General features: G+C 40.8%; 1 protein-coding gene across 1 annotated transcript in view; it reads right to left on the reverse strand.

Moving 5' to 3' along the window:
- CARS2 (cysteinyl-tRNA synthetase 2, mitochondrial) overlaps positions 1-27,879 on the reverse strand; it is a 76,933-nt gene that overhangs the window by 17,530 nt on the left and 31,524 nt on the right. The window contains exons 6-12 of the mRNA XM_075200015.1: positions 27,203-27,286; positions 26,407-26,536; positions 19,546-19,679; positions 8,031-8,098; positions 6,306-6,372; positions 4,995-5,133; positions 31-154 (exon numbers count right to left, since the gene is read on the reverse strand). Of these exons, the coding sequence (XP_075056116.1) occupies positions 31-154; positions 4,995-5,133; positions 6,306-6,372; positions 8,031-8,098; positions 19,546-19,679; positions 26,407-26,536; positions 27,203-27,286 (746 nt within the window). The remainder of the gene's footprint in view (positions 1-30; positions 155-4,994; positions 5,134-6,305; positions 6,373-8,030; positions 8,099-19,545; positions 19,680-26,406; positions 26,537-27,202; positions 27,287-27,879) is intronic.

Below are 27,879 nucleotides of genomic sequence, written 5' to 3' on the forward strand. Positions count from 1 at the left end.
CCATCTTTAGATTATTTCCTGGTGGGTTACCTTGGAAACAGTCTTAAGCTGTCGGTTGCCATGGTGAATGAGGTCCATAACTGCATCGACAGCTCGCAGGGTGTCAAAGTCATCTGCAAGCGCTGCCTTAACATTCAGCTTTGTTTCATTCAGGCTTTTGACAGAAAAGAAAGACTTATTGTGAGAAAGCATGGTTTAGTTTAAAACTGCACCTTTAAAATACTGATTAGGTTACAGTCACAACACAATAATACAAAGAAATTGGTGAGACATTGATCCTGAAAGTGCAACATATTTGACCCAGTTTCAGCGTACATATTACATTACTACAGTTACTAGCTGAATCTGTCTGAGGATAATCATTGAGAGACATTCAGAGCATTTGCTTGCCTGCGATACAGTTGTAGAAGACCTGAGCACTCTATTATGCAACTATTTAATATGGATATTACAGAATGAAAGGTCTACAAACTGATGCAAGTGTATTTTGGCATCAGGATTGGAAAAGTCAGTGGAAACCTATTATATTTGGGGGTCAAAGGAAATATGTTTGCTCATATTATGTGAAAAAAATTACTAAACATCAGCTTTAGTTAAGAAAAAAAGGTAAAGTCCAATACTTGAAAGAAAAAATAACTACAACAAAAATAGATAATTTTTTTATAGGGGCTGAATAGTAATCCATATGGGGACATGGAAAGAACTCCAATGTTACAATAGACCAATAATATTTTAGACTCATTCCCACTTATTGCTTTGAAGCCAACTCCATTACCATAGTGCATTACATATATTAACCAAATGGAGAAAGCATAAAAGATTGCCACAATGAAAATGCACTTAAAACCGCAGAAGCTTAATAGATTTAGAACATAATAGGCTTGTATTTGTATATGCAACTTTGCTAACCTGTTGTGTCCATTGGGATAAATTCACAGTGCATGAAAATAAAAGTATATCATTTATATTAAAATGTGTTTAAAAATTTTCAAATAATAATATATATATTTTTTTTAATATTGGTCTGAAAAACCCCCCAAAAAAGGTAAGTTTTTTACATTTGTTTAAAGCCTCATTCCTTCTTTTTAGTGGCTTTATTTACAATAATGAAGAGCCAGCATTGAAAACATATTCTGAAGACACTTTATGCTATATTTTAAATATTACAGTGTGGCTAGGATGCTACAGGAAAAGGAGTAGAGTTAAGGTTGCTACGGGGTGAGAACACCGAATAGAAGTGAGGAAATGGGAAGGACATATCAGTAATAAATAAAGGGAGAGCGAAATTGTAAGAAGGTCAGCCGTGGACCCCAGACTTTGTTGAAAGATTTATAGGACTTCTTAATACCGGTCATGAATTCCATGCGTTGTACATGCCAAACCCAAAATCCTGCTAATAATGGTTTGAAGTAAAGAGGGGTATGTTGTTTCCTATCAGCCGCTAGTTGACAGGTAGCTGCCGAAATTATATGCCAAGCAAGTTTATTTTGAGAATGTCCAAGCAAAAACGGGCAAGTTTCGGGCAATCCCACCACATGTGAAGGAACGTGCCTCCATAGAACATCCACGCAAACATCTATTGGAGGAGTCAGGGAATATCATTTTGAGTCGAACCAGCACATACTACCAGCGAAACAAAATGATATACACATTTACTCTCATACTCTTTCATTTTAATACATATGGAGCTTGGGTCTGCATTCTCCCGAATATAGGCCCAGTCATGATCATCCAAAGGCTCACCTAAGGCCCATTCCCAGGCCACTTCGTGGGATCGGTAGAAAGAGTAAGTTCTGAGTATATAGTGGAAATCAGGCAGGCTGTGGACGTCTGGCGGAGACTCAGTGTTTCAATGGTGGCAAAAGGACGCGAGGAAAGACGGCACCTAACAGAGGCATGGAAGATCTGTAATTGCAAACATTGCTAAAAAAATTTAGTAATATAGGAATATCAAATTTAGACTGAATGACGGAAAATGAAGGGAAAACAATATTACGAGTGAGATCATTTAGGTATCTGAAACCCAGTGAGTGCCAAGGGTAAAACACAAAAGGTACTTGGCCATGGTGAAATCCCGGTGAATTAAAAAGAGGAATAACTGGGGAGGGCTGAGGAAATAAACCATATGTTCGGGAGGCAGAATCCCAAATAGACAAAGAGTGGGAAACAGCGAGATGAGACAGAACTTTCTTTGGGCAGCGAGTTCATGGGAGTCAGAGGAAGGAAGCAGTAACAGCAGGACAGTAATCCCAGACCTTCAGGCCTCAAGGAACACCCGAACTCTAGAGGTACTAGGGTTACACTAAAAGATACATTGAGCAAGACGGGTAGAGATAATAATGCTTAAAATTTGGGATGCCAAGACCACCACCCGGAGGGGACCTCTGCAGCACCCAAAGTCGTACCCATGTGTGTTTACCTGCCCATATGAATTTTGAGGTATAATATTGAAAAAATTTGAAGGTGTAGCGGGATACGGCTGAGAAGGCTCTGAAAAAGGTATAAAAGTCTGGGGAGGATATTCATCTTGGTAGCATTAACACGGCCTATCAGGAGAAAAAATGATGGGACCACGAAGTGAGATCGAACTTAATTTGTGATAGAATGTGCAGGAAGTTAGCTTGGAAAAGCTGATGGTAATGTTTAGTTATAAAGACTCCCAAGTACTTCATTTTTTGTAATTGCCAATTAAAGGGAAAAATTTGTTTGAGGGAGAAATTGTCCGTTCGAGGAATGTAAAAGTCTAAAAGGGATAAATTTATTAAGCTGCAGGTTTCAAAAAGTGTAGATGTTGCCTATAGCAACCAATCAGATTCTAGTTATTATTTATTTAGTAAATTCTACAAAATTACAGATAGAATCTGATTGGTTGCAATAGGCAACATCCCCACTTTTCCAACCCCGCACCATCTTGATAAATGTACCCCCAAACTTACGTTTAGTCTGGGTTAATTTTATAGCCAGAGAAATGATCATACAAGTTAGGTTCGGCCAAAAGGGGAGGTAAAGAATCTATTGGGTTTGCAATGGTCAGTAAGACGTTGTCTGCATATAGAGCCAATTTATGTTCTTAGGTGCCGACACCAATACCAGATATCTCTCTATTAGCATGTATCCTGGCAGCCACTGGTTCTATTATTAGGGCAAAAATTTAGCAGGTGTAAAGGGCACCCTTAATGTGGTCCATTGGCAATTCCGAAAGGCTCCAAGATAAAACCATTGTCAGAAAGGGTACCTGAATGGGAGAGATATAAGACAGAAATGCCCCTCAAAAATGTGCCAGAGAAGTCCATCGACCCAAGCAATACATGAGCGACCAGGTTGTACAATCACACACTTTTTTTCGCCACCCTCCTGATGGAGTATTAACAACTTTTTAGAAATGTATGTACAATATATATATATTATACCAAATGAGAGAAAGGGAGAAAACAAAAACAAGCACACCCTCAACCACCAAGTGATGTAACCATCACAGACGGGTCAGACTTAGTAAGGTATAGCACCAGACCTGGGGTGGATGTCTTTCGTGAACACATACCGCAGGTGAATCAGACTATGTGCCCCACCCTTTATAGTACTTCTGTGGGCACCTACATGGTTCATATTATATTTTTTCACATGCAAAAATTCTAGCATGCTGCAAGGTATGCTTATCCAGCATTCCCTATAGGTAAACCCTTTATCTACAGGGGTAAGAAGGACGCCAGACTGTAGTACGAGAGAGAAAATAGCCTGTAGTTGGTTACATCTAGGGCAGGCCTGTCCAACCTGCGGCCCTCCAGGTGTTGTGAAACTACAAGCCCCAGCATGCTTTTCCAGTAGACAACCTGTAGATAGCTGGAAGGGCATGCTGGGACTTGTAGTTTCACAACATCTGGAGGGCCGCAGGTTGGACAGGCCTGATCTAGGGCCTATTTTCTCATCCTGTTATATAAGTACCCCAAAGTAACCTCAAATAGATTCAAGGGAACTTCTGTCAAAACATCATCATATTTATTTTTTGCTGACTAAATACAGACATAGTGAGATCTGTTATGGGCTATTTGTCACATGAAATTGAATATTTATTACATTTTAGGACTTGGTGAGGACTAGATGATTGTTAATGGCCTCGTATGTAAAAACACAGATTTGAAAGTGGGTGTACTTTCTTTTTCACATAGCTGTAGATACAAATCTAACAGTCAAGCCCCCTAGATTCTTGGGTCTTTTCAGGGGTGGTCAATTTTAATTTATCTCTCCGATTGCTCCATCATGGAACATCAATGAATTTGCTTCAGTGAAGAACTTTAGCAGACCTATGTTGCACAATATGTAGGAATTCAGACAATAAAATTATTTCTGAAAGATTTACTTGACCTGTTCTAGAGAGGCAATTCTATTCATAAAATCAGAAGGCAAACAAAACTTTTTTTAAAAAAAATAGTCAGGGTCTTTCAAGATTATTCTTCACCAATATTTAATTTAGGGCCCCTCCAATAAGTGACAGCCTGAAGGGTTGGTTGTCTGAATCCTGGGACATTAATACAGACATTTGCCAAATTATACAAAGGCTGCAGTAATGACCATACAGATCAAAGGCTTCCATTACCGCCTAAAAAGGAGTATGCATAATCTTGTAGAAAAAAAGAATGATGTGATTTACATAGGACCCCAATTTTTCCATACTTGAGCCTAGTGGCAATCGTCATCGTATCCAGTCCAGCTATTCAACCTTGCTGCCAGTGCCTGGACAGCTAATGAGAGTAAGGCAGGTGACAAGTGCATGTCTGCCGTGTGCGCATGTGTAATAGAAAGAAGGATGATACGAGGCTATTGTCTCCAATATACTGCAGCTTCACAAATTTACCCATTTTGGGTCCAAAAGCAAGTTTATTCACCCAAGCATTGTGTAATAGGCTTATAAATAAATTGAGATGTAAGGTTAACTTATCACACGGCTCTGACAAGTACACTAAAAATAGCCAAAAAAAGACTGGGCTATTAATTACCTTTGCCAAAGTACATCCTCCTGTATAGGTTCGCACACGAGCTGACCTTTTAGATAGGCGTGGGCATCATTAATAAAAGAAGAGATTATGTTAAGGGTACTTGTCGCTTCATTCAAGGAATCCTTACTGTACGCCACAGCTAAGACATAAGATAAAATCATAAAGTCAAAACAAAACACTAACAATAATACAGAATGCCAGCTTGTTTGGTCATTTATGGCCATTTATTTCTCATATGTGAGGTTATACGCCAATGTGCCTGCTTTTGCCGGTGCCCACAGGAATCATGGGTGTATCTAGGTGTTGCTCATGCATAATGATCTTAGCAAACATGTGCACCTGAAACAGAGCAAAAATAGGTGTGCTCTGTATGCCAAATATATTTAAAGGAATTTTTCACATACACTTATGGTCTTATGTTTATATTTCAGCTGGGACCCCCATCACTTGTTGTATTGAGCAGAATTCTGGTACTTACATATATCAGACACCTCTGCTTTTACCTTCAGCATCATTCAGACACTGTGGAGACGCTGACAGCGGCAGAAAATTAATAAACCTCTGCACACTGGAGGAGCTGTCTTCTCACAGGAGGATAGGTGCAATCTTACTTACAACTACCTGATTAATGTATGTGTGTGCTCTGTGCAAAAGCAGACACAATGGGGCAAAGAGAGACATAAAAGTTTGTAATCCGCAAATCTAACAAAGTGCCCCATTGAGGAAGTCTGGGAACGCACTACAGGTTTATCATCAGATTATCATGCCAATCACACGATAAATGACTGTTAGGTCTGATATTGCATTACTGTGTACACTCCCACGATCATGTTTTACTGTATCAAAGAACATCAGATTGCTTAATTTGATTTTATAAACGGACTAAAAACCTCTATAAAAAGATGGAACGAAGTTGGGCAGATTCTGCAGTGTGTATACACTCGTGATCAGCAGTGTAGGCAGATCTCCATAGAGTTCACAGATTCACGGCAGATGTTTATGACAGATGAAGAGCACAGATCTGAAGGTATATCTTGTAAAACGTGTGTGACCACATAAATCGGCAAGTCAAACGGGACTGTAGGTCGTTGGTAAAATTGTTAACAATACTGCATCAGGAGAAATTTTCTGTAGTGTGTATCCAGCCTTATTTGCAGAAATGTACATGGCTTTTAGGTTCTTTATAATGATTACTAGATTACTACAAATGTGCCATATTTCAAGTCAATATTTTAAGTTAAATTTACATACAGTGATTTACAGAGAATTTACAAAAGCAAGTTCGAATACAATGCAAAATGACACCAGTACCTGATCTATATTTAGAACGCAAACAAAACATCCGGAACTCCTCTGGGGAAAAGGATTTCAAATATTCCTAAAAACAAATATATACATATTACAGTGGTTTTATGCACATCTTGTATTAGATGCCGGTTGACATGTTGTTAAGGACATGCATACAACAGGACAGAAACAGGAACAAGAAAATGTCCAGTATTACAATAATAAACATACAGAACATCATGATGTATCTTTTTGATAGATGCAGCAAATGAATATGAAGATGTATAGGTTGCTCTACAATAGGGTGTACAGCAAATGCATTATGGGAGAATGGAAGCCTCCACCAAGAACAGAAATCATAGGAACAATGCTTAGTGAAAAACCCCATGCAATTTTCAAAAAGCCTAGTGTGTTTACAACATTTCTTTGGCAATGTGCATATACGTTTGGCTACCATGGATAAGACAGTGGAATTAAGATATGGGATAACTAGTGACATCAGTTATCAGACATGTGAAAATGTATTTTAAATTAATTATCAAATTCATAAACTATCATTGATCTATTTGGACAAAAAAAAAAAAGAATGATTTAAATATGATATACTTGAGATTTTGACCTTGTGCAGTTTATTTATGATCGCTCATACAGCCCACACACAGCTATACATCTATTTTTACGTAATGGGCTATAGAAATGATTAAATTTGACTGATAAGTCTTGAATATACTCTTGTATTAAACTGCAATGTTGTGGACCAATCCTGTGATGTATATATAGCGAGCATTGTATAATCTAATGTAATAGTGTTACATCACAAGTAATAATTGTGTTGGCAATTTCAGGGCGAATGGAGAAAGTGTGGACATAATGATTATCCTGAGAGCGGTTTGGGAACATTGAGACTAATCAGGCGAGTGCTCTCTGGGGATAAACAATGGGATTAAGCTTGGTGTATAGGCTGTGCCAAGTCAGTTACTAATAACATTTTCATAATCAGCAATAAGCAAATAAACTTGGCACATACAGGCCCTAAAATGTAAACATAGGTATGACACCTCAATATTCTCATTCCCTATCAGTTGTATTAATATGATTTCAAACTTCAGACATAAATAGCATGAACTTGAAAAAACAAAAATAAATGCTTTATTCATTAATTACAGCCTATATTGAAGGCATGATTGATCAATAAAACAGTATTATCAAGCAACAGCAAAGAGCAGTGTACACATGGAGATGCATTCACTACAAAAGTGAGACAGACAACTGTTTGATACAATTGGCAGTATCTGTGTTTACAGATGCAACCACCACTTTGGAAGCTAAATCAATGATATCTATTGTTTGTGGGTGTATACTTGCAATGATTAATTTCTGGCAAAAAACATGCAGTACAGGTAACATTGGCAAATGTACTAATTTTGGATATGCTCGCACAGACACATGGTAGGGCAGAACAAACAGTGTTTACGGATTAGTTTTGAATATGGATTAGACTTTTGGCTACACACTCGCTAACAAGTGACCAACTAGATGAAAACCTATTGTGCAGACTGATAATATCTATGTTTGTGCAATACTTAATCCAGGCACAGGAAAAATTAACATCTGCATTTGCCTTTATCAACACTTTGGCAAGTCCTTTTATTACCATGTGGAATATAGCTATAGGCAAAAGCCTCATTACTAGATGATCTGCAAATATTTCCCAAGATAAAACGCAACTCACCAGCCCACACAAATTACCTTCACTGTAATGTAGTTTTTCAAAGACTTTGACATTTTTTCTTCTTGTTCTTTCAGATGTAAATGTCCTAGGATGAAAAATATCATTATTTGAGTGCCTTGTTTTTTTTTATTTTGAATGAATGTTTATAAAGTGGCTTTAATTAAATGATACAGTTAAAAAATGTTCTGGCATACAGACTGGGGGATGACAGATGACAGAAATCAGGAAGTAGATGAACAAAGCCATTCTGGCTGAAAAGCTGATCAAAGTGAAGAAAAAAAAGGAGGCGATCTGGGAAAGATACATGGCAAGAGACAAAGGGGTACATTTATCAAGCTGTGGGTTTGAAAAAGAGGCCTTTAGCAACCAATCAGATTCTAGCTGTCATTTTGTAGAATGAACTAAATAAATGATAACTAGAATCTGATTGGTTGCTATAGGCCACTTTTTCAAACCCACAGCTTGATAAATTTACCCCAAAGACTGATAGCTGTATCTGTTCCATGTGACTGATTAATACCTATATACTTACACATCAGTAGTCCTAATGGACAAATGGTATAAGTGATATATGTAGTCACAAGATACAATTCCACTAGCACTGGTCAAATCTGAATAGTTATTGTAGCAAATATAATGTAATTTAAAAGGACAAGTCCCCCTTTGTGTATATGTGTAATATATATACATATCTGTCTCTCTCTATTATGTATATGATAGATTATATATATATATATATATATATATATATATATATATATATATATATATATATATATATTTTATTTTTTTTTCTCTCAGCTTAGCCAGAGCGTTAAAACCACATCCCACAGATGTTCGATTGGATTGAGATCTGCAGGAATTTGGAGGCGCCTTGAACTCTTTGTCATGTTCCTCAAACCATTCCTGAACAATTCTTGCAGTGTGGGAGGTTGCATTATCCAGCTGACAGAGGCCACTGCCAACAGGGAATACAGTTTCCATGAAGGTGTGTACTTGGTCTGCAACAATGTTTGGGAAGGGGGTACCTGTCAAAGTAACATCCACATGAATGCCAGGACCCTAGGTTTCCCAGCAGAATATTGCCCAGAGCATCACACTACCTTCGCTGGCTTGCCTTCTTTACATAGAACACCTATACTATGGACTCCATACAGATAAGCCTTGATATCTTATATTGAATGTACGCTTGATGTACAAATGTATTTTATTTTACATCTATATTAAATCCGCAATTGGTATTGATTGAATATACTTAGCCATATTATATGTCCATTCTAGTACGCATATATACTCACAGTAAATGAATATTTTCACTATTTACAATATACTACACTAGGGGTTGGCAACCTTTATCTATCAGTGTGCCGGCTAAAATCTAGTCAAGCCCAGGTGTGCCAGTTGTGTGTGTAAGTCTCAGTCTCTCTCTCTCTGTATATATATATTTCTCTCTAATTATGCCACAGTAGTGCACCCAATTCATATTATGCCTCACAGTAGTGCCCCCAGTTCATATTATGCCCACATAAGTGCCACTATTCCTATTATGTCACAAATATGCCCCCAATTCATTTTATGTGTGGCATAAGTGCCCCAATTCACATTATACCACACATAAGTGCCCCGAATTAATATAATGCCTCATTAGGCAGCTGTGTGTGATATGCAACTCGAGTCATACGTTCAGCAATAGAGCCTCATTCGCAGCAGTTCAGTTTCGGCAATGTCCTGCAGTGACAGCTAGCCCGGCATGCCAGACTACAGGGTGCTGCGTGCCATGTCTGGCACATGTGCCAGGGGTTGCCAACCTGTATTACACAATGATGATACTTATTTTTTTTACGAGATAAACAGCAATTTTGATAGTTCTGAAGAAAAAATTCTGATCAGACACAAAGAGGACAATTATTTTTAGATAAGCTTTATGATTAATTTGCTGTGGTACACAGATATTGATTAGATGTACTTGTTATTTTAAACTTTATTGTAATTAATACACTATGTTTGGCACTTCTTGTATGTTTTATTTTATAGATATATACCTGGAACAGGTGTTTAAGAAAGGAGCAGCCTATTGTATGGTGGGTTTATTATTATTCTTACTATTTAATCACTAAACATTTGTTAATCCATCTAGCGCCACAAATTTAATACGTTAAATAATTCTAAATCAGCATTTAGTCCTTCTATAGCTAATGTTGGAAATTGAAGATCCATTCTAAGAGGGAGATTCTATTGTCTGGGAACATTGTCTGCTATTACGCTAATTTTTCTCAAGTAGAGACTCCATCCTTGACATTGGCTTGATGTGTCTCCATGTCTTCTGGAGACACATCATGCTGAATTGAATCTTCCCTAATTGTGTCCTTGACATTTTTGCTATGTTACTTCCGTCTTCCCCCTTTCTAACAAGGCTATCCCACACTATGCAAGTAAATTAATACCACACTTATTTACCTTTTTAATCCCTTTACACAAAATGACATTTAGAAACCTCTTATTTGGTGCTGCCATACCACAGATTGCTGGATCAGGAACTAAATGAAACAGTGTTCTTCCATGTTGTCAAAGCATTGGATATCTCAGTTATCATATGCAAGGTATTACTACTAGACATATCTAATAATGACTGTTGTAGTTACTAACAGAGCCAATTTACACTGCATTAGTAACAAAAGTACAGGAGACCTATTTGAGTCTGATGACTCCTAAAAGGCCTTTCTTGACATATAAACAACAACAATAAAACATGAATAGTAAAAGGAAAAAAAATGAGGGGGAACAAGCAAGCCTAACAAATAACAGCATTTTGAACAGTGGGAAAAATTATAGTAAAAGTATATTTTTCTGTGATTTTTGTTTGTTTTTCCACCACTAATGGATATAAAATAAAAGCTATTTATTTCCATAGGTTACCATAAGAAACCTCTATATGTCTAGAAGAAGAAACTAAAATTGTTAAGCCATGAAAATGGGTCTGGTCATAGAGGTGTAAACTCAAAACATATAGATAGATATAAGACACTTTAATACAACCTGTCCCCTAAGACTTCTTTTCATACACTTAAAATGTTGTTTTCCTGGATGAAAAACATAACATAATTCCATTTTATTTTTTTTCAAAACATTTTTTTATTGAAGATATTCAGACATCAATCAAGCAATACTGTTCGTTTCATAAAGAAAGAGAAACATTCAATTGTAAATACAATTAATATACATGTACATAAATATTGTTACATCTTTTATGGGTTTCACTTGTGGAGGTTTAACGACACCATGTCACAAACGTTCTAAGATATAAGTGCCGATATGAATATATTATAGGCTTGTAACATGGAACAAGGCAAAACTACAATAGTGATAACATTAGTGATGAAAATAAATATGTCACCATCCCCCAACGAGAAGAGCAGTCACGACATTACAGCTTCCCCTCCCCCAACCTATCATCAGAGTGCGGAGAGACTAGAGGAAGAGGACAGGCCCGCCCTATCATCTCATACAAAAATTTGAGGGTCTCGAAGGAATACCCTTGTTTCATACCACAACGCCTGGTGAAAGCATTCATTAACTTGATTTCGTAGTTGGGAGGGTAGGATATTAATATAGCTTTCCCAAGTCTCAAAAAAATTGCGAGTTAGGGTACCCTTTTGGAGAAAAGCCTCCAGCCAGTCCATTCTCAGGAGAAAGAACATCTTTTCTTTAAATTCATCGAGTGTTGGAGGGGAGTTCTGGATCCACATATGGAGGATCGATTTCCTAGCCACTGCAGATATTGCCATAAGCAACCTTCTTCCTCCTACAGAGGTTCGCGTCTCAGAAGGCAAAATACCCAGTATTTCCCAATCAGGAGTGAGTGGCAAATAACTAACTAAATCTGCAGTTGCAAACCTCCATATACGGGTCCAGAAGGCCCTGATCATAGGACATGCCCATAAACAATGGTATAGATCTGCTTGGGTTTCGCCACATTTAGGGCACCTACAGTCAGCTGAAAGACCAATAATATTCCGCCGATGCAGTGAGAGGTAGCCTCTGTGGAATATGTTGAGGAACATCTCTGCATATATAGAAGCTGGGAAAAGCTTTATCGAAGTGGCCAGTCCTTTCAACAACACCTGCTCTGTTAATTGGTGGAAATGGCGCAACCATCCACTCAAGCCCGATTTAATTTTAGTGTGATTTATTATGGTTCTCAGAAAAGCATAGTTGGATGAGATTGCTCCTCTTTTGGAGGAAACAGCTACTAATAAAGTATCAAGAGGGTTATCCCAATCCACTGCTGTGAAGAGCGAGATCACCTCTCGGACATAGTGCTGGACCTGAATGAAAGAAAGAAAGACCACATGGACCCAAAAATGGAAACAGCTCCAGTGCCTCCACGTGGCGGAGTGGCTTTTTCCCAGTCCTGCTCAACAGCTGCCCAGCTGTCCAAAGTCTCTCCCTCTCCCACACAGTGAAGGGGCGAGCCGCCATGCCATTCTGAAATGCGGGATTTTTGATAAACGGTAAATGTATTGATTTATAGGTATTAAGGTGGAGTTTATGTCTTCGTATATGCCAGATCTTTCTAACCAAAAGGACAAGAGGGTTTTCAAGAATATTAGAGGGCAATTCCTGATCGTGTAGGTGAAGAAAAGCCTTTAAATGGATATCCGAAAGAAATAGTTTTTCTACTGCTATATTAGTATAAGTGCTCTGGTCCATTGACCAATCCTTCAGATATCGCAGATGAGCTGCATGACTATACTGAACTATGTCCGGGAAATTTATGCCTCCATTGGTCTTGGGTTGTTGAAGTTTGATAAGGCTAATCCTGGGGCGCTTCTTTTTCCAAATAAATTTACGGAAAAGATAATTAATTTGTTGTGCGTCTTTTTGTGTAAGGAGTGGTAAAGTTTGTAATTGGTATAGTAATCGCGGAAACTATATCATCTTCAGGAGGTTTGCCCTGCCCAGGTAGGATACATTGAGTCGTTCCCAACCCTCTAGCTCCCTTTGCATGTCCGTTATGACTTTACTAATATTACGGTTATAGAGAGTGGCCATGTTCTTCGGGAGTCGGACCCCCAAATATGGTATTGACCCATTTGCCCACTGCAGCCCAAGGGGCCGAGCCCTCTGAGGCTCTGCCGGGCCTCTCCCCAAATAGATAGCCATTGATTTTTCAAGATTTACTTCGAACCCTGAAACTGACCCTATTTCCATAATTTTCTCCATCAGCGGGCCCAGATAAGACTCTGGGTTTGAGATATGAAGCAGAATATCGTCGGCAAATGCTGTAATTTTTGTGCACTCTGTGCCAACCGAGATGCCCTTCATCTGGGGCCACTGCTGGATCATTCTCAGCATTGGGTCTAGCGAGAAGGTAAACAACAGTGGGGGCATCGGGCACCCCTGTCGAGTGCCTCTTGTCATCACTAGAGGGTCTCCCATTAATCAATTAATGATTAGAGACGTTGATGGGGTTTCATAGAAATAATCTATCATTGCTATAAAATCTTGACCAAATTCCCTCTCATTCAATATTGCTGATAAGAAAGACCAGGACACTGTATCAAATGCCTTATGAGCATTCAAGCTGAGAAGCATGTTGGATGAGCGGGGATCTTGGGAAGAGGCAATTATTGAAGCTATTGCAGTACGAATACCATGCACCGAGTGGCGTCTGTGTACAAAACCTAATTGGTGCGAGGTCAACAGGGAGGGCAGTATAGTTTGGAGGCGTTTGGCCATTATACGGGAAATAATTTTAAAATCCAGGTTTAGCAGAGTTATAGGACGATATGAGGACATTAACATAGGATCCTTATTTGGCTTTGGGATTAGAGTAGTGTATGCCTGGTTGAAGGATGGGTAATGAGGACGGTGCCGGTGGATTGTCCGATATAGTTCCAGTAGGGTCGGAATTATCTCTACTTTTAGGAGTTTAAAATATTCACCTGTAAATCCATCAGGGCCAGGGGATTTATGAAGCTTCAGATCTGAGATAGTATCCGAGATCTCTTGAGATGAAATCTCTGTATTTAATAATTCCTGTTCAGGAGACAATTTCGGCAGATTGGCTTCTTACAATATTTCATTCAGGAGTGCATCATTAGATGGATTAGCTGTATATAGTGTCTGGTAGTATTTTCAGAAGGCTCCCGCTATTTCTTTAGATTTAGTGAGGGGCAGTGAGGATTTTGGTGTTTTGATCGCCACTATATGACTTCTACATCTAAAAGGCTTTGAGAGGTTTGCCAAGAGTCTCCCAGTTCTATTGCCCTACCTATAGTATCTATTTTTTGTGTAGTCTATTCTAGACTGAGCTTGGGCAAGTAAGAAGTTTTCTAATGTTTGTTTTGCCTGTTTATAGCTAGCGTATGTTATTTCTTTAGTATCAGAAAGGTAAGCATTGTACTGAGTTTGCATTGTTTGTGAAAGGGATTGGTAAATTTTATTTGATTCTTTTTTCCCGATTGGCCATGTATGCTATTATGTTCCCTCGCAGGACTGCTTTAGATGCCTCCCAGAATAATATAGGATTGTCAAAATAGTCTATGTTATTGTCTTGGTAATCCAACCAATGGTATTTAAGGTGCTGTTTAAAATTCCCTGAGGTATATAAATAGGATGGGAATCGCCAAGTAGAATTCCGTTGTCCTTCCAAGGGCAAACGGAGTGTTACTGTTACAGGGGCATTGTCAGATATCATCATCACCATTTATTTATATAGCGCCACTAATTCTGCAGCGCTGTACAGAGAACTCACTCACATCAGTCCCTGCCCCATTGGAGCATACAGTCTAAATTCCCTAACATACACACACACACAGACAGAGACAGACTAGGGTCAATTTAATAGCAGCCAATTAACCTACCAGTATGTTTTTGGAGTGTGGGAGGAAACCGGAGCACCCGGTGGAAACGCACGCAAACACGGGGAGAACATACAAACTCAACACAGATAACACCATGGTTGGGATTTGAACTCATGACCCCAGTGCTGAGAGGCAGAAGTGCTAACCACTACGCCACTGTGCTGCTCTATATAAGCATAGAGCCGATATTGATCTTGATGACGTCAGTTACTAAAGAATAAGCTAGTAGTATATAATCAAGCCTAGAAAAAGAATTATGCACTCCTGAATGAAATGTAAAAGATCGGAAGGATTTAGCAGTCTCCATGGATCTGTGAGATTATGTGCCATTTTTAGGGTAGAAATTTGAGTCCATAGTTCCGATCTGAGATTTTGGGGAACAGGATTTTTATCTACAGTTGGGTCGTCTACCACATTAAAATCACCTATTATTAAATTTGGCGTTTCTCTTGAGGCAACCAGTTGAGAAATAAAGTGGAAAAATTATTTTTGATTTACGTTAGGGGCATATATGTTTAGGAGCGTATATTTGTAGTCATGGATTTGGACATCAAGTAATATATATCTGCCATTTGGATCAATTGCCCTGTCTGAAATGGTATAGGGCACATTCCTCCCGAACAACACGGCCACCCCCCTGGACTTATTTTTGTATGGCGCTGAAATGCACTCAGCAATCCAAGTATCTTTAAGGCTAGAGTCATCCCCCATTTTCCAATGCGTTTCCTGCAAGAAGATGATATCGGGCTTATGGTGCATAAGGTGTGTTATAACTCTTTTTCGTTTTATAGGGGTATTTAGACCGTCCACATTCCATGAAATTACCTTCAAGGGTGGAGGACGAGGAGAGGAGGCTATGTCAGAATGTGTAGACGGCATGGTCAGCTCGCCCCCCCACCCGGGGATTGGTTACTTACGGATTGCAGCCCTTCTTGATGTAGTTTTAAGATGACAGGTAGCAGGCATGTCTCCAACCCTTCAAATAGATTCTGGTCTCCTCCACACCCACCCATACATTTTCAAATTTAGAATCTCTGTACATGTTAAAAAAAATAAAAGCATTATTGTCTGAACAATCTTCATCCACCATTTTCTATTTTTCCTATTTGCCAATAACAAGCTAGGGTGAATGCCAGACATGTGGTCGGGATTCATCCTCAAAGATGTGAACATTTCAATAACTTTGTTATTCATAACCAAAATGAGAAGAAATGTAACTATTATATTAGTATAAAACACAACATAACTTTTTAACATAGAAGAGGCACAATATTCATTAAAGTGGCCAAAAATCTAGAACACTATCAGTGTATGTAATGTCTCAGCGGTGAGGGGACACTCTGTCTCCAGTTGGTGTCCCTTGTGATGGCGCTGAAAACTCTTTACGTTTTTGCGACACTATGACTGAGAAATCTTGGAATATTAGAATTTTTGTTCCTTCAATAATCAGTGACCCCTGTTTTCTGTACGCCCCAAGTATCGATTCTTTTGCTCTATAGTCCAGAAACCTGGCTATGACTGGGCGGGGTCTGGGCCGGTCTCCCTCTCCTTCTTGGCCAATTCTATGTGCCCTTTCAATTTGGGGTTTCTCCATTGTTTCCTCGAGTTCTAGCGCCAGGGGAATCAGGACACTTAAGTAATGAGTAAGTTGTTGACCCTTAATTGTCTCTGGAATACCTATGAACCAGAGATTATTTCTCCGGTTCCTGTTCTCCTGGTCATCAATCTTATCCATTAGCTGTTGTAAAGTTTGGGAGTGACTATCCACCTTGACCTCTATCGATTGTTTTTTATCTTCCACGTCACTAGTGCGTTGTTCCAATTCGGCAATGCGGGTTGTATTAGCTGCAATAGTAGACAGGACATTCTCGACCGTATCACGCAGAGCCTGAAATTGTTTATCAATCTGAGGCATGAATATGGCCGAGAATTCCATTGCCGAAATGGAAGGAGAGGTACTCTGCGATAAAGCCACTGTGGGGTCAGGATTATTTGATTGGGCAGTATCTGACAATAGGGGGGGGGGGGGGGATGAGGGAGAGGGAACAGGTTTGTTAGTTTGTGATTTTGGCTTTCCCATTGTGGAGAGGGAAAATTTGGGTGCACTTGTACCTGCTTTTGTGGAACAACAAGATAACTAGAAATTGGAAACCCCCGTTAAGGTGGTGTGCCTAGGTTGTCAGTTTTTAGGTAAAAGTTTACATTTACTTCTCTCCTTGAGAGATTACATTTACATTTATTTGAGTGAGTAAGTCACTTAATATGGTTGAATTACCTTTTAGATATAGAAATTTACGTTGTCTTCTCTTATCAAGAAATTACATGAAAAGTTACATTTATATTGTTTAGCTAAGCAATAGGTACACAAGAGTTGTGTTAAAATTTTTGGCTTTCAGGTTGAACAGTTGCTAATGCAATTAAAACACCATATACAGCAGTCACAGCTTGTATAGATTGTAGCCTGTTCAAGACTGCCTTGAAAGAATTTATCACGTTCTCAATATCAGTTTAGGTCTTGGCAATTATGTAAAATATTACAACTTTTTAAGCAAATATTTTCAAGATTTAACCAGATGGCTACAGATTTTCACCTGTGATATTTAAGGACACTATCCGTCTGTCACCACTAGATGCCAGCAAAACAGTGCCGACTCAATATGGCAACTTAGTCAGAATTAACCAATGAAGTTCCATCACACTTAAAGACTAATACAAAAATAGGTGTTTTCAACCAACATACATAAGATTAATTCTCTCAAATCAAGCAATTAGTGTTACATGGGCTACATCAAGAGAAAGGCACATCTGCAATAAGATCTTATATTTCTCTAAAGAGTATACACGACTGGTTATAATGATTTTTTCCTGACCAAACCAACCATGGTATAAGTATACAATACAAAGATGTGTAGTGCCTCCAACTTTTATCATAAGATTATATCCCTGGGTATACTCAGCGGGAATATTGGGCGCTAAAACCCTCCACCACAAGATAGTTCTGCAACCGCTGACACGGACACTTCTTTCTTCTCCTCTCGGGGAGAAAATTGCGCCTACAGCACAGTCCCGCCTCGTTAGCACCAGTGGACCAAACACCGCCTCACGATCTCCCTGAGACTGTACTCCTGCACCTCCGTTCTCCAGGCACAGCTACCTCTCGAGATCCTTCACCCGCACCAGACTCTCCAGCTCGGTTTCCCGGCTCTCTCCAGCTCCTCCCGCCACGCACCTTCTCTCAAGCTGGTCTCCGCTTTCCTCCGCTGGAGTACTTCTGTGCGTTCCTCACGCTACCCGTCTCCACTGCTGCCGCGGGACTCATCCGATCTCAGTCCCAGTTTATCAGCCTCCACAGGGAGTCGGATCTCCGACACTCTTATCGGGGATAGAAAAAAGGGGGGAAGTTGTCAGCACTCCCCACTTCGCTGGTCACCACCCGAATCGCGCCAGACTCCTCTCTCACGACCTCCGCCTGCAGCCCTCCAGGGACCAGGCCACGTGGTAAGTTTGGTTGTTTTAGTATCTTATAGCCTTTTTCTCTGCCGAATTTCCTTGTTATCCATGCGCCCGTGGTGTTAGGTTTTGCTTCAGCCTGTGAAGTTTTGTTTTCGAATGGCGGGAAACTGGCTACCTCTGTTCTTCCTTTGGTGATCTCCAACTTGGTAGAGACAGCAGCTGCCACAACTTCGAACAAGCAGAGAACAAGTGGTCTGACTCTGTGTCTGGTAGTGAGAATTATGACAAAATACAATACCAGGCACACAGCTACTTTAAACTGGCAGATGACCACAGAAGAGCCCATGCAGTACAAGAGCATGTAGAGCAAAGTATTTTCCACAACCAAAAGAGGAAGAAGATTCAGCAGAAAAATGAAAAGGACAGTCATGGTTACCAGCAGTTGAAGTTTTCAGATTTCTACAGTGGCTGGTTTACATTTTATGTTTCCATCTTCCACTGCATCTCCTCAAAACAACCGTATCACACCAACTATAGCTGCACAGAAATGCCAGTTGCCAATGACTGTTCTAATACTGGAGGCTGATGATGCTCCTACCTTACAGTACCCACATGCACATTCCCCAACACCAGCTTCAGTTATTAATCCACTACCTTATGTATCAATAGTTCCCCACAGCTCTTAGATTGAAAGCTCATTTGGGAGGGGTCATCTTCACCTTGTGTTTCATGTCTTGCTATGTTATTTATGTGTATCATGATGCCAAAAAGTATGGTGCTATGTAATATAGCTTTATAAATAAATAATAATATACTTATTTATGTTACTATAATGGAAGCAATATACAAAGAAAAATCACTCACCCTCAGGTAATGACGGATCACAGAATAATATATTGCACTCAACTGCATAACAAATGTAAATACAATGCAAGTTGGGTCAAGAGAAAACATTTTATTTCCTATCAAATGACCAGCGCTGGTCTATTCCGTGTGGGAGCTGTTGGCGAGTTTGTTCTATATACACATTTCATGGACCTCTGCACGGTACATATGAATAATGTGTGCATCCTCTCTTGGAACTGTGGATTGTTATATACATATATTCTTTTTTTTATTTTTTACTGCAGACCAGGCCATGTTACTAGAAGTGATATGGCTAAGCTCTTTACAAGAATAACTCCAGAAAAATGTGTCCATAAGTGAAACCTACCAGTATGAAGAAAATAGTTCCCCCATTGCTCACATTGGTGATAGGCCTCGCATTGAGCAATTTCATTTTCATGATGAGGGAATGCCAGATCAATCCCACCTGTATGAATGTCAAGCTGTTTGCCAAACACAGCGCTACAGAAGAAAACAAATAGTCCTATTTAATTGTATATCACTCAAATCAGGTCTCAATATCTCAAATTTGAACAAGAGGATTCTTATACTTACGATAAATCCCTTTCTCTAATTCCATCTGGGGGCCACTGCTACCATGTGGTTGTAATTGGAGAGTGTGGAGTTGGCACTTAACTAGTTCATTTTGTGGATGCTAACAGATTCTTCCCTCCTGCAACCCCCATGTAGTTAGTCGGTGTATTCTGAAGCCCTCAAGGAAAGGGAGTCGAACAACCAAGAAGCAAACAGCAGAAGAACAGAAGGGAGAGAACGCAGTGTCCCCCAGATGGAATCAGAGAAAGGGATTTATCGTTAGTATAAAAATCCTTTTTTCTCCTTCATCCTATTTGGGGGGACACTGCTATCATGGGGATGTACCAAAGCAGCCCCAAGGGAGGGACCGCCCTGGAAGCCTAGCTCGTAGCACGCTACGGCTGAAGCTAGCATCTGAGGACTCGAACCCACTGAACTGATAAAATTAGGTGAATGTGTGGACCGAGGACCATGTGGCCGCTTGGCATAGCTGATCGTCCGAGGCCCCATTACGCGCAGCCCAGGAAGCCCCCACAGACCTGGTGGAATGTGCCGTAATGTGGGTAGGCACAGTCTGGTCCGCCTTAAGACACACCTGTTTTATTGTAAAGGTAAGCCATCTAGCAATGGTTTGCTTGGTAGCTGGCCAGCCTCTTCTTTGGGAATCAATTAGGACAAAAAGAGAGTCCGTACGTCGGATATCCGAAGTCCTTTGGACATAAATACGTAACGCCCTGACCACATCTAAATATTATAAGGAAGAACCTGCAGAAGCATCCTGGAACCACTATTTCCTGATTAACGTGAAATCCGGAAACTACTTTTGGTTGAAAGGAAGGGACAGTCCGAAGCACCGCCCTTTCATCCTGGAAGACCAGGAAAGGCTCCCTGCAGGAAAGAGCCCCAAGCTCCGACACTCATCTAGCCGACGCTACGGCCAGCAGGAACACCATCTTCCATTGCAGACATCTAATGTCTGCTGACTGTAAGGGTTCAAAAGGAGGTTCCTGAAACATAGATAATACAAAGTTCAGATCCCAGGGTGCTGTGGGAGGAACAAAGAGCTGGAATGTTCAGGATCCCCTGCAAAAAAGTACGGACTTCCGTAAGGTCTGCCAGACGATCCTAAAAGAAGATGGAAAGGGCCGAGACCTGAACCTTTAAGGATCCAAGGCGGATCCCTACATCAAGACCGTTTTGAAGAAACCCTAGCAGTCAGGGCAAATGAAATCTACTTGTATTGTGTGCCCGGTCTTCACACCATTTAATGTAAATGCGCCAGATTCTACGGTAAATGTGGACTGACACTGGCTTTCTAGCCCGTAACAGGGTATTCACGACCCTGGAGGAAAATTATTTTGACCACAAGAACCTGTCTTCAACAGCCATGCCGTCAAAGCCAGCTGGTCCTGATGCTGAAAAGTACCTTGCAGAATGAGGTCATTGCGAAGAGGCAGATGAAGTCCTTGTCCTACTGGCATGCAAAGGATATCTGCATACCATACCCTGTGGGGCCAATGGGGAGCTACCAGTATAACTGGGGGTCCTCCCTGCTAGACTCTCCGGAATACTCAGGGAAACATTGGAATGGGAGGTAAAAGATACCCTAACAAAAATTCCAGTGCATTCTCATTATGTCCACCGTCACTGCCAGTGGGTCCCTTGCTCTTGCACAGAACCTGGGTACCTGCCGATTGTGTCTGGACACCATAAGATCCAGATCCAGAAGGACCCACTTCCGAACTAACATCTGAAATACCTCTGGGTGTAGGGACCATTCCCCTGGCATTGCTGTGTGATGACTTCGGAAGTCGGCTTTCCAATTTAGAATGCCTGGAATGAATACGGCTGACAGAGATGGGACAAACTGTTCTGCCCAAGCAAATATCTGGGCTGATATGCCCATTCCTTGCCCCCCTCTGTTTGCTGACATATGCCACCGTGTGGCATTGTCCAATTGTACTCGCACTGGGAATCCCTGAATTAGGGACTGAGCCCCCTATGAGAGCCATTAACATGGCCTTCAACTCCAGGATATTTATTGGAAGTGAACTTTCTTGTTCCGACCAAAGACCCTGAAGGTGCAAATGTAGCGTCACTGCACCCCAGCCCTTTAGACTGGCATCCGTTGTTAAGATGATCCAGGAGCACGGGGCAAAGGATCTGCTCATGCTTAGGTGTTCTTGACTCTTCCACCACCTAAGAGATAGACGAGCCTCTGGGGACAACAGTATTCTCTGGTGCTCCAAGTGGAGAGATGAACCTGACCACTTCTTTAGGAGATCCCCCTGAAAGCATCTTGAGTGAAACCTTCCATAGGGGATTCTCTCGAAGGTCGAGACCATCTTGCCCAGTAACCTCATGTAAAGAAGCATGGAAGGTATGTGACTGTCTAGGACCCTGGTCAGTAGGTACCGAGCAAACCTAGTCCTGTGGAAGGAAAATGTTCTGCCTTTTGGTGCCCATTATGAGACCTAAGAAAATCATCCTCTGAACTGGTATTAACTGAGGCTTCTGGACATTTATCAACCAACCGTGAAGCTGCAGGGTCTCTATAGTGAGGTGTAAATGCTGACGAAGAAGCTGATCTGAGGGGGCGTTGATCATCAAGTCTTCGAGACAGGGCACTATGCTCACCTTCATAGAACGGAGACGGGCAGCCATTACTGCCATGATTTTTGTAAATACTCTGGGAGCTGTGGCTAGGCCAAAAGGAAGCGCCCTGAATTGGTAATGGGCCGCTCTTACCGTGATAGGAGCATGAAGATATGCATCCCAAATATCTATGGAGGCTAGGAATTCTCCCCCTCCAATCCATTTATCACTGAACGAAGAGACTCCTATCAAAACATGTCTATTCTCAGGTGTAGATTTACTTTAAGTTCAAAATGAGACGGAAGGAACCGTCCAGCTTGGAGACCAGAAAAAGATTTGAATAGAATCCCTGGCATCTCCGATTCCCTGGGACCGTGAAGATTACTCCCGCTAAAAGATGAGAATCTACACAGTGCAACATTGCTTGCCTTCTGTTCTGGACGAGGAAGTTGCAAAAAAACGATGAGGGGCTTGACTTAAAAGATCTGTGATATATCCTGTTGCCCTGATCTGGAGAGGATTTCATCCACTGATCTGTGAACAGTCGCAGATGCCCCCCGATTCCCACTGCCGCGAGGAGAGGAGGATGCGAGTCAGACTGCCGGTTTTGCCGGGAGTCTAACCTGGCACCTGCTGCCAGATGAGGACCTTCCTCTATGGAAAGGACCTCTGAATCCAGAAGACCTACCTCTGTTTGCCTGACCTCTAAAGGCAGGGCCTCCACAAAATGGCTGTTGAAAGGAGCTAAACCTTGGACTATGTGGGGGGTATTCAATTGTTAGCGTTAATGAAAAAAAACGAGCGCTCAAATTTTTTTAGCGTTAATACGGTAATTACTCGCGAAATTTCAGCTCGCCGCTCCGTGAGCGGCGAGCTGAAATTCCGCGAGTAAACTACCGTATTAACGCTTTTCACGCGCAATATTACCGTATAAACGGTAATATTTTTTGAGCGCTCGTTTTTTCCCGCTAACAATTGAATACCCCCCTAAGGCTTTAGCACATTAACAGGAAGGAAAGTACTCTTCCCCCGTCGCCTGGTAGATATGTTATCCAAGTCTGGTCCAAAAAGTACCAAGTTCGAATAAGGAAGGGCCTCCAAGGCTCTTTTGGATTCCGCATCAGCTTCCCAGGACCCAAGACAGAGGGTTCTTCTAGCCGCCACCGCAGCGGACATAAAAGATGGCAAGGATGCTGCGTTCTGCGCTGCCTCATTCAGATACCCTAAAGCCTCTTTCAGGTGTGAAGCCAGGGGAAGAAGATATGAATCCCGTAATCCCTTTGCCAGTCGGTCAGCCCAAGTTTCCATTGGCCTAGCAACCCATACAGAGGACAGCATGAGTCTAAAGGAGACTCTCGCTGGACCATAAATGGACATTAAAAATCCTTCCACCTTCCGATCCGTAACATCCTGAAGATTGGCGGAGCCCGGAACTGGAAGAGTAGAGTGGCGCACTAGTCGTGCCACCGGAGTAACCACTCTAGAAACTTGTCCCCAGCATGCAATGTCATCTGGCTGTAAGGGGTACAGGGACAAAAACTTACGTGGAACAAATATTTTGCGATCGGGCTGTGACCAGGCTGATTCTGCAATCTCCCTTAATTCTGAACAAGGGGGAAAATAAACCATGGGTTTTTTAACCTTCTTGAACAACCCCTGGTTAACTGATCTAGGCTCGTCAATGTCCACAAGGTCTAAAGCCTGCCGTACTGCCAGAACTAGATCCTCCATGCCTTGGTTTCTGTTTGAGTCATCCAGGTCTAAGAACTGTGTCTAGAAGTCTGACTCATCCAGAAGTTCTCCCTCCTGCTCTGATGACGCCTCAGAGACCGAGAAGAGAGGATGGTTCACTCTGTGTCTCTTGTTTCTAGCCCCCGATAGTCCTGGGTAGTCTAAAAACCGGTTTAATTTATATATACCACTAACCAAGGCACTGGATCAGGCCGGTTCCCCCTGGGAAAAGCCTGAAGAAGTTAAGGAGGATGGAAGGCCACTTGGACCTACCCCTGCATTGGGACAATGTTGGCGTCTGGACTACCCCTACTAACGAGGAAGATGGGTGTTCAGCCACTGAGGTTTCTCTCCGGTGGTTCAAAAGTTGCACCAGAGAATCCACTGACTGTTTTAAAGACATTGCCAACCTTGGTTCCTCCATGGCTATAGGAGTCAAAACTTGCAACTGCGCGGCCTGGGACCCCGCCTCACAGCTCACGCAGCGGGCCCCCGGATCCTGTTGTCCCACAGGCAATTTTATTTTACATTTTGAGCAATTATAAAACTTAGCCTTGGTAGTTTTCCCCTTATCAGACATAATTACTGAATAGGAACAATACCGGAAAAGAAAGTATAGCATACAATCACACAAGGTACAGAGTGACACTTTAAGAATACCACAATATACCTCCTCTTTATAGCAAGTACAGTGTAATATAAAAAAAATAATACTTAGCCTTCCAGGCTAATGTATAGCAACCAGGAGAGAGTCCAACAGCAGCCAAGTCTGTTTGAGCCTTGACTGCAAAGGTTTCCTCTTTCACCTCGATGATTTAGGCCTCAGAAAGACACCAACCTGCCGATTAAGACAGGGGGAGTTCCATAATAACTCCTCCCTGTCTGCAGTGTCCAGCGGTCCTCCTTACTGCCTGTAAGAGTTTGTCAACTGCGCTTCACAGACTGTCTCTGTCTTAATGCACTAAGTGCGCAGTGTAGCTCCGCCCCCCTTCTCTAATAAAAGGGACCTGGAAGCTTCCAAGATGACGGCCGCAAATGCTTCTAGATTCCGGCGCTCTATGCTCTACAGAGCAGCGCCGGTCCCCAGGAAATGACGTGTCCACGGCCTCAAAAAGGAAAGAAGACAAGTGCTGCTTCTGAGCGTCGCCGCTCTACTCCGTGACAGCGCTGCAGTAACTTGCCAGGTATGCAGCCTGACTGTCCCAGCAACTCCCCTATCATCTTTCCCTTTACTAATAGAAAACAAAACAGCTTCTAAAAATAAAGAGCAGTAAAAGAAAAAACAGCCCAACTCCTTGGACACTTAGACTACACTGACTAGCTACATGGAGGTTGCAGGAGGGAGGAGTCTGTCAGCAGCCACAAAATTAACTAATTAAGTGTCAACTCCACACTCTCCAATTACAACCCCATGGTAACAGTGTCTCCCAGATAGGTTGAAAGAGAAATATAGGTTCTGGACGACCACACATGCTCTGTGGATGGAGGCATTGTCATCCTGGAAGACCCCTTCCCCTTCTTCAGGAAAGAAATGCTGCAAAATGGGACTAAGGAACATAGCGGCCAATTGAATCTGCTCCATAATTTAATCAATTAAAAAGATTGCAGATACATGCATTTGCTGATCCGAATTTGCACAGAGGAACTGTGTAGATAGCTGTAAGCTACCATTTCACATGGAATAAAATTAGAATAATTCTCTGCAAAGCGTAGATGAGAATGTGGTTTCAGAAAATGAAATGGATTAATAAAAAAACAAGTACATAGAAGAGAATGCATAGAAAATAGATGCTTGCTAATCTAACTTTGCAAGTGCATTGGTCTGTTCCTGTTCATCTTCCTAAAGTATTTATGAAACCAATGGTGTTTAAATTTTATCGTGCACAGCAATTTACTATATACATCTTTCAACCACATCAATTTTCATTATAAAGCTTAAATGCCGTTTGCTGCTTAATAGCTTTGGCTGATCTGATAAAGTTGTGTAGCAGCATGTGTGAAAAGTTGATGCTATGTGAAATCAGATATGATGCTGAGAGCATTTAATCCTGTTTCTGTCTGTTAACACCTATAGTGAGTGCATTATATTGATCCCTTTGTATGTTAGGACATACTTAACTGTACAGTATATGCTTATCTAGCTTTCTTTGGGCCATATTTTGGACCCCTCAGTGTTGACCATTGAAATTCTTGAGAAACAGATTTATATCTTAGGAAGCCAATGAAAAGGTGCATCCATTGAAAACCAAATAAAATATCTCAAAATAATGATGTGCTGTGGCTACAAGTCTCCATGATCAACTCTCCAATATTAATATACTGTACGCACCTTGCTATTGTGGAGCACTCAATGTGCCAGCCAGGCCTTCCTTTACCCCATGGAGAAACCCAGTGTGGCTCATCCGGTTTAGCAGACTTCCACAAGGCAAAATCTCTGGGGGACCTCTTATCACTTTCAGCTGGAAAACATAAAGTGCGTTCAGATCTCAGATTTGGAAGATGGCAGTAAATAACTACGATGAGCAAACTTCATTAAATGATTATTTTAGCTTAGAAATATATAGCACAAACAAATCGGTAAATTCTGCAGAAAATGCAGACACACAGCGAATAAAGAGCAAAACATTCCGAGACCATTTGTAGGAACTAGGGGTCAGAGGGAACTGCGCACTGTGCTAAATAACGTCACGCCAAAGTCCTGCCTACAATCACGTCAGGACCATCTCCTAAATTAAACTCCTCTTTTAAATGAAATCACAAGTTTACCAATTTGATAAATAAATCATATATAAACAAATATTATGGTGATAAGTAGATAAGAATGAAATCCATGTGTTTTTTTTATTTTGTTGTTTATCTTATTAAATAGAGATATTTTTGGAAAATCTTTTGCTCAAATGTTTTGTTTAAACAGAAACTAATAAAAGGTTTGAGCCAGGAACTTTGACCCTGTTTGACAAAAAAAGGAGCTGCAAAAAAATTGATTGGATTGGAAACTTGTCAAAATATTTCAAAGATGATGTATGATGGATATGAATGATGTTTATAGTATAGGTACAGGGTAACACAACCACTTTGCATTATTTCATTAATGTAGACTATATTCACATTTCTACCACTAATACCTGGTTCAGTGTCCATATCTGAAAAAGAACCAGTAAACTTCCCATATCTTTCTCCAACAGACTGGACATCAAAATATACATTTCCTGAAAATTAAAAAAAGAAAGAAGCACACAATTAAAATTCAAAAGTGAATCGCTAAGATAATTCATTATTATGATGTGAGCAATGTGCTGTATGTGCTGTAAGGAGTCTATGTTTGGACAATCCCTGCTATTTAGAAACGGTCAGAACTGTCCTTCGTTCCTGCTCAACGAGGTGTGACATTCAGCATCACACTGGTGCGGGGTTTAAATCTCTTGCTCAGTTTTTGACCACCAGTATAGTCTGTCTTCTGGCCGTCTGCACTGATGGGTGCAAATACAGAGGATGTGTAGGGAATAACGTACATAAGAGGAACAGATGTCCATAAATAGTAGGGTTTGTCCAAAGGTGAACAATCTTTATGAGGAATGTGCCAAAACCATTTGAAAGCCAATCAAGCCAAATTTTAAATAAATCAATGTAAGGTTTCAGTCTGCAACAGATCTTTACAAAGCTATTTGTTTCAATTTGCCTGGGGACAGTACTTTTAATTAGCACACGTCACTTTTTGAGTGTCTAAAAACAATATAATGCATTATTATTAGATATTATTGTACCCCCATCTAATTATTTCTTCTGTGAGTGTTTTATGTCA

Source organism: Mixophyes fleayi, chromosome 2, assembly GCF_038048845.1.
Source record: "Mixophyes fleayi isolate aMixFle1 chromosome 2, aMixFle1.hap1, whole genome shotgun sequence".
Lineage (NCBI taxonomy): Eukaryota > Metazoa > Chordata > Amphibia > Anura > Limnodynastidae > Mixophyes > Mixophyes fleayi.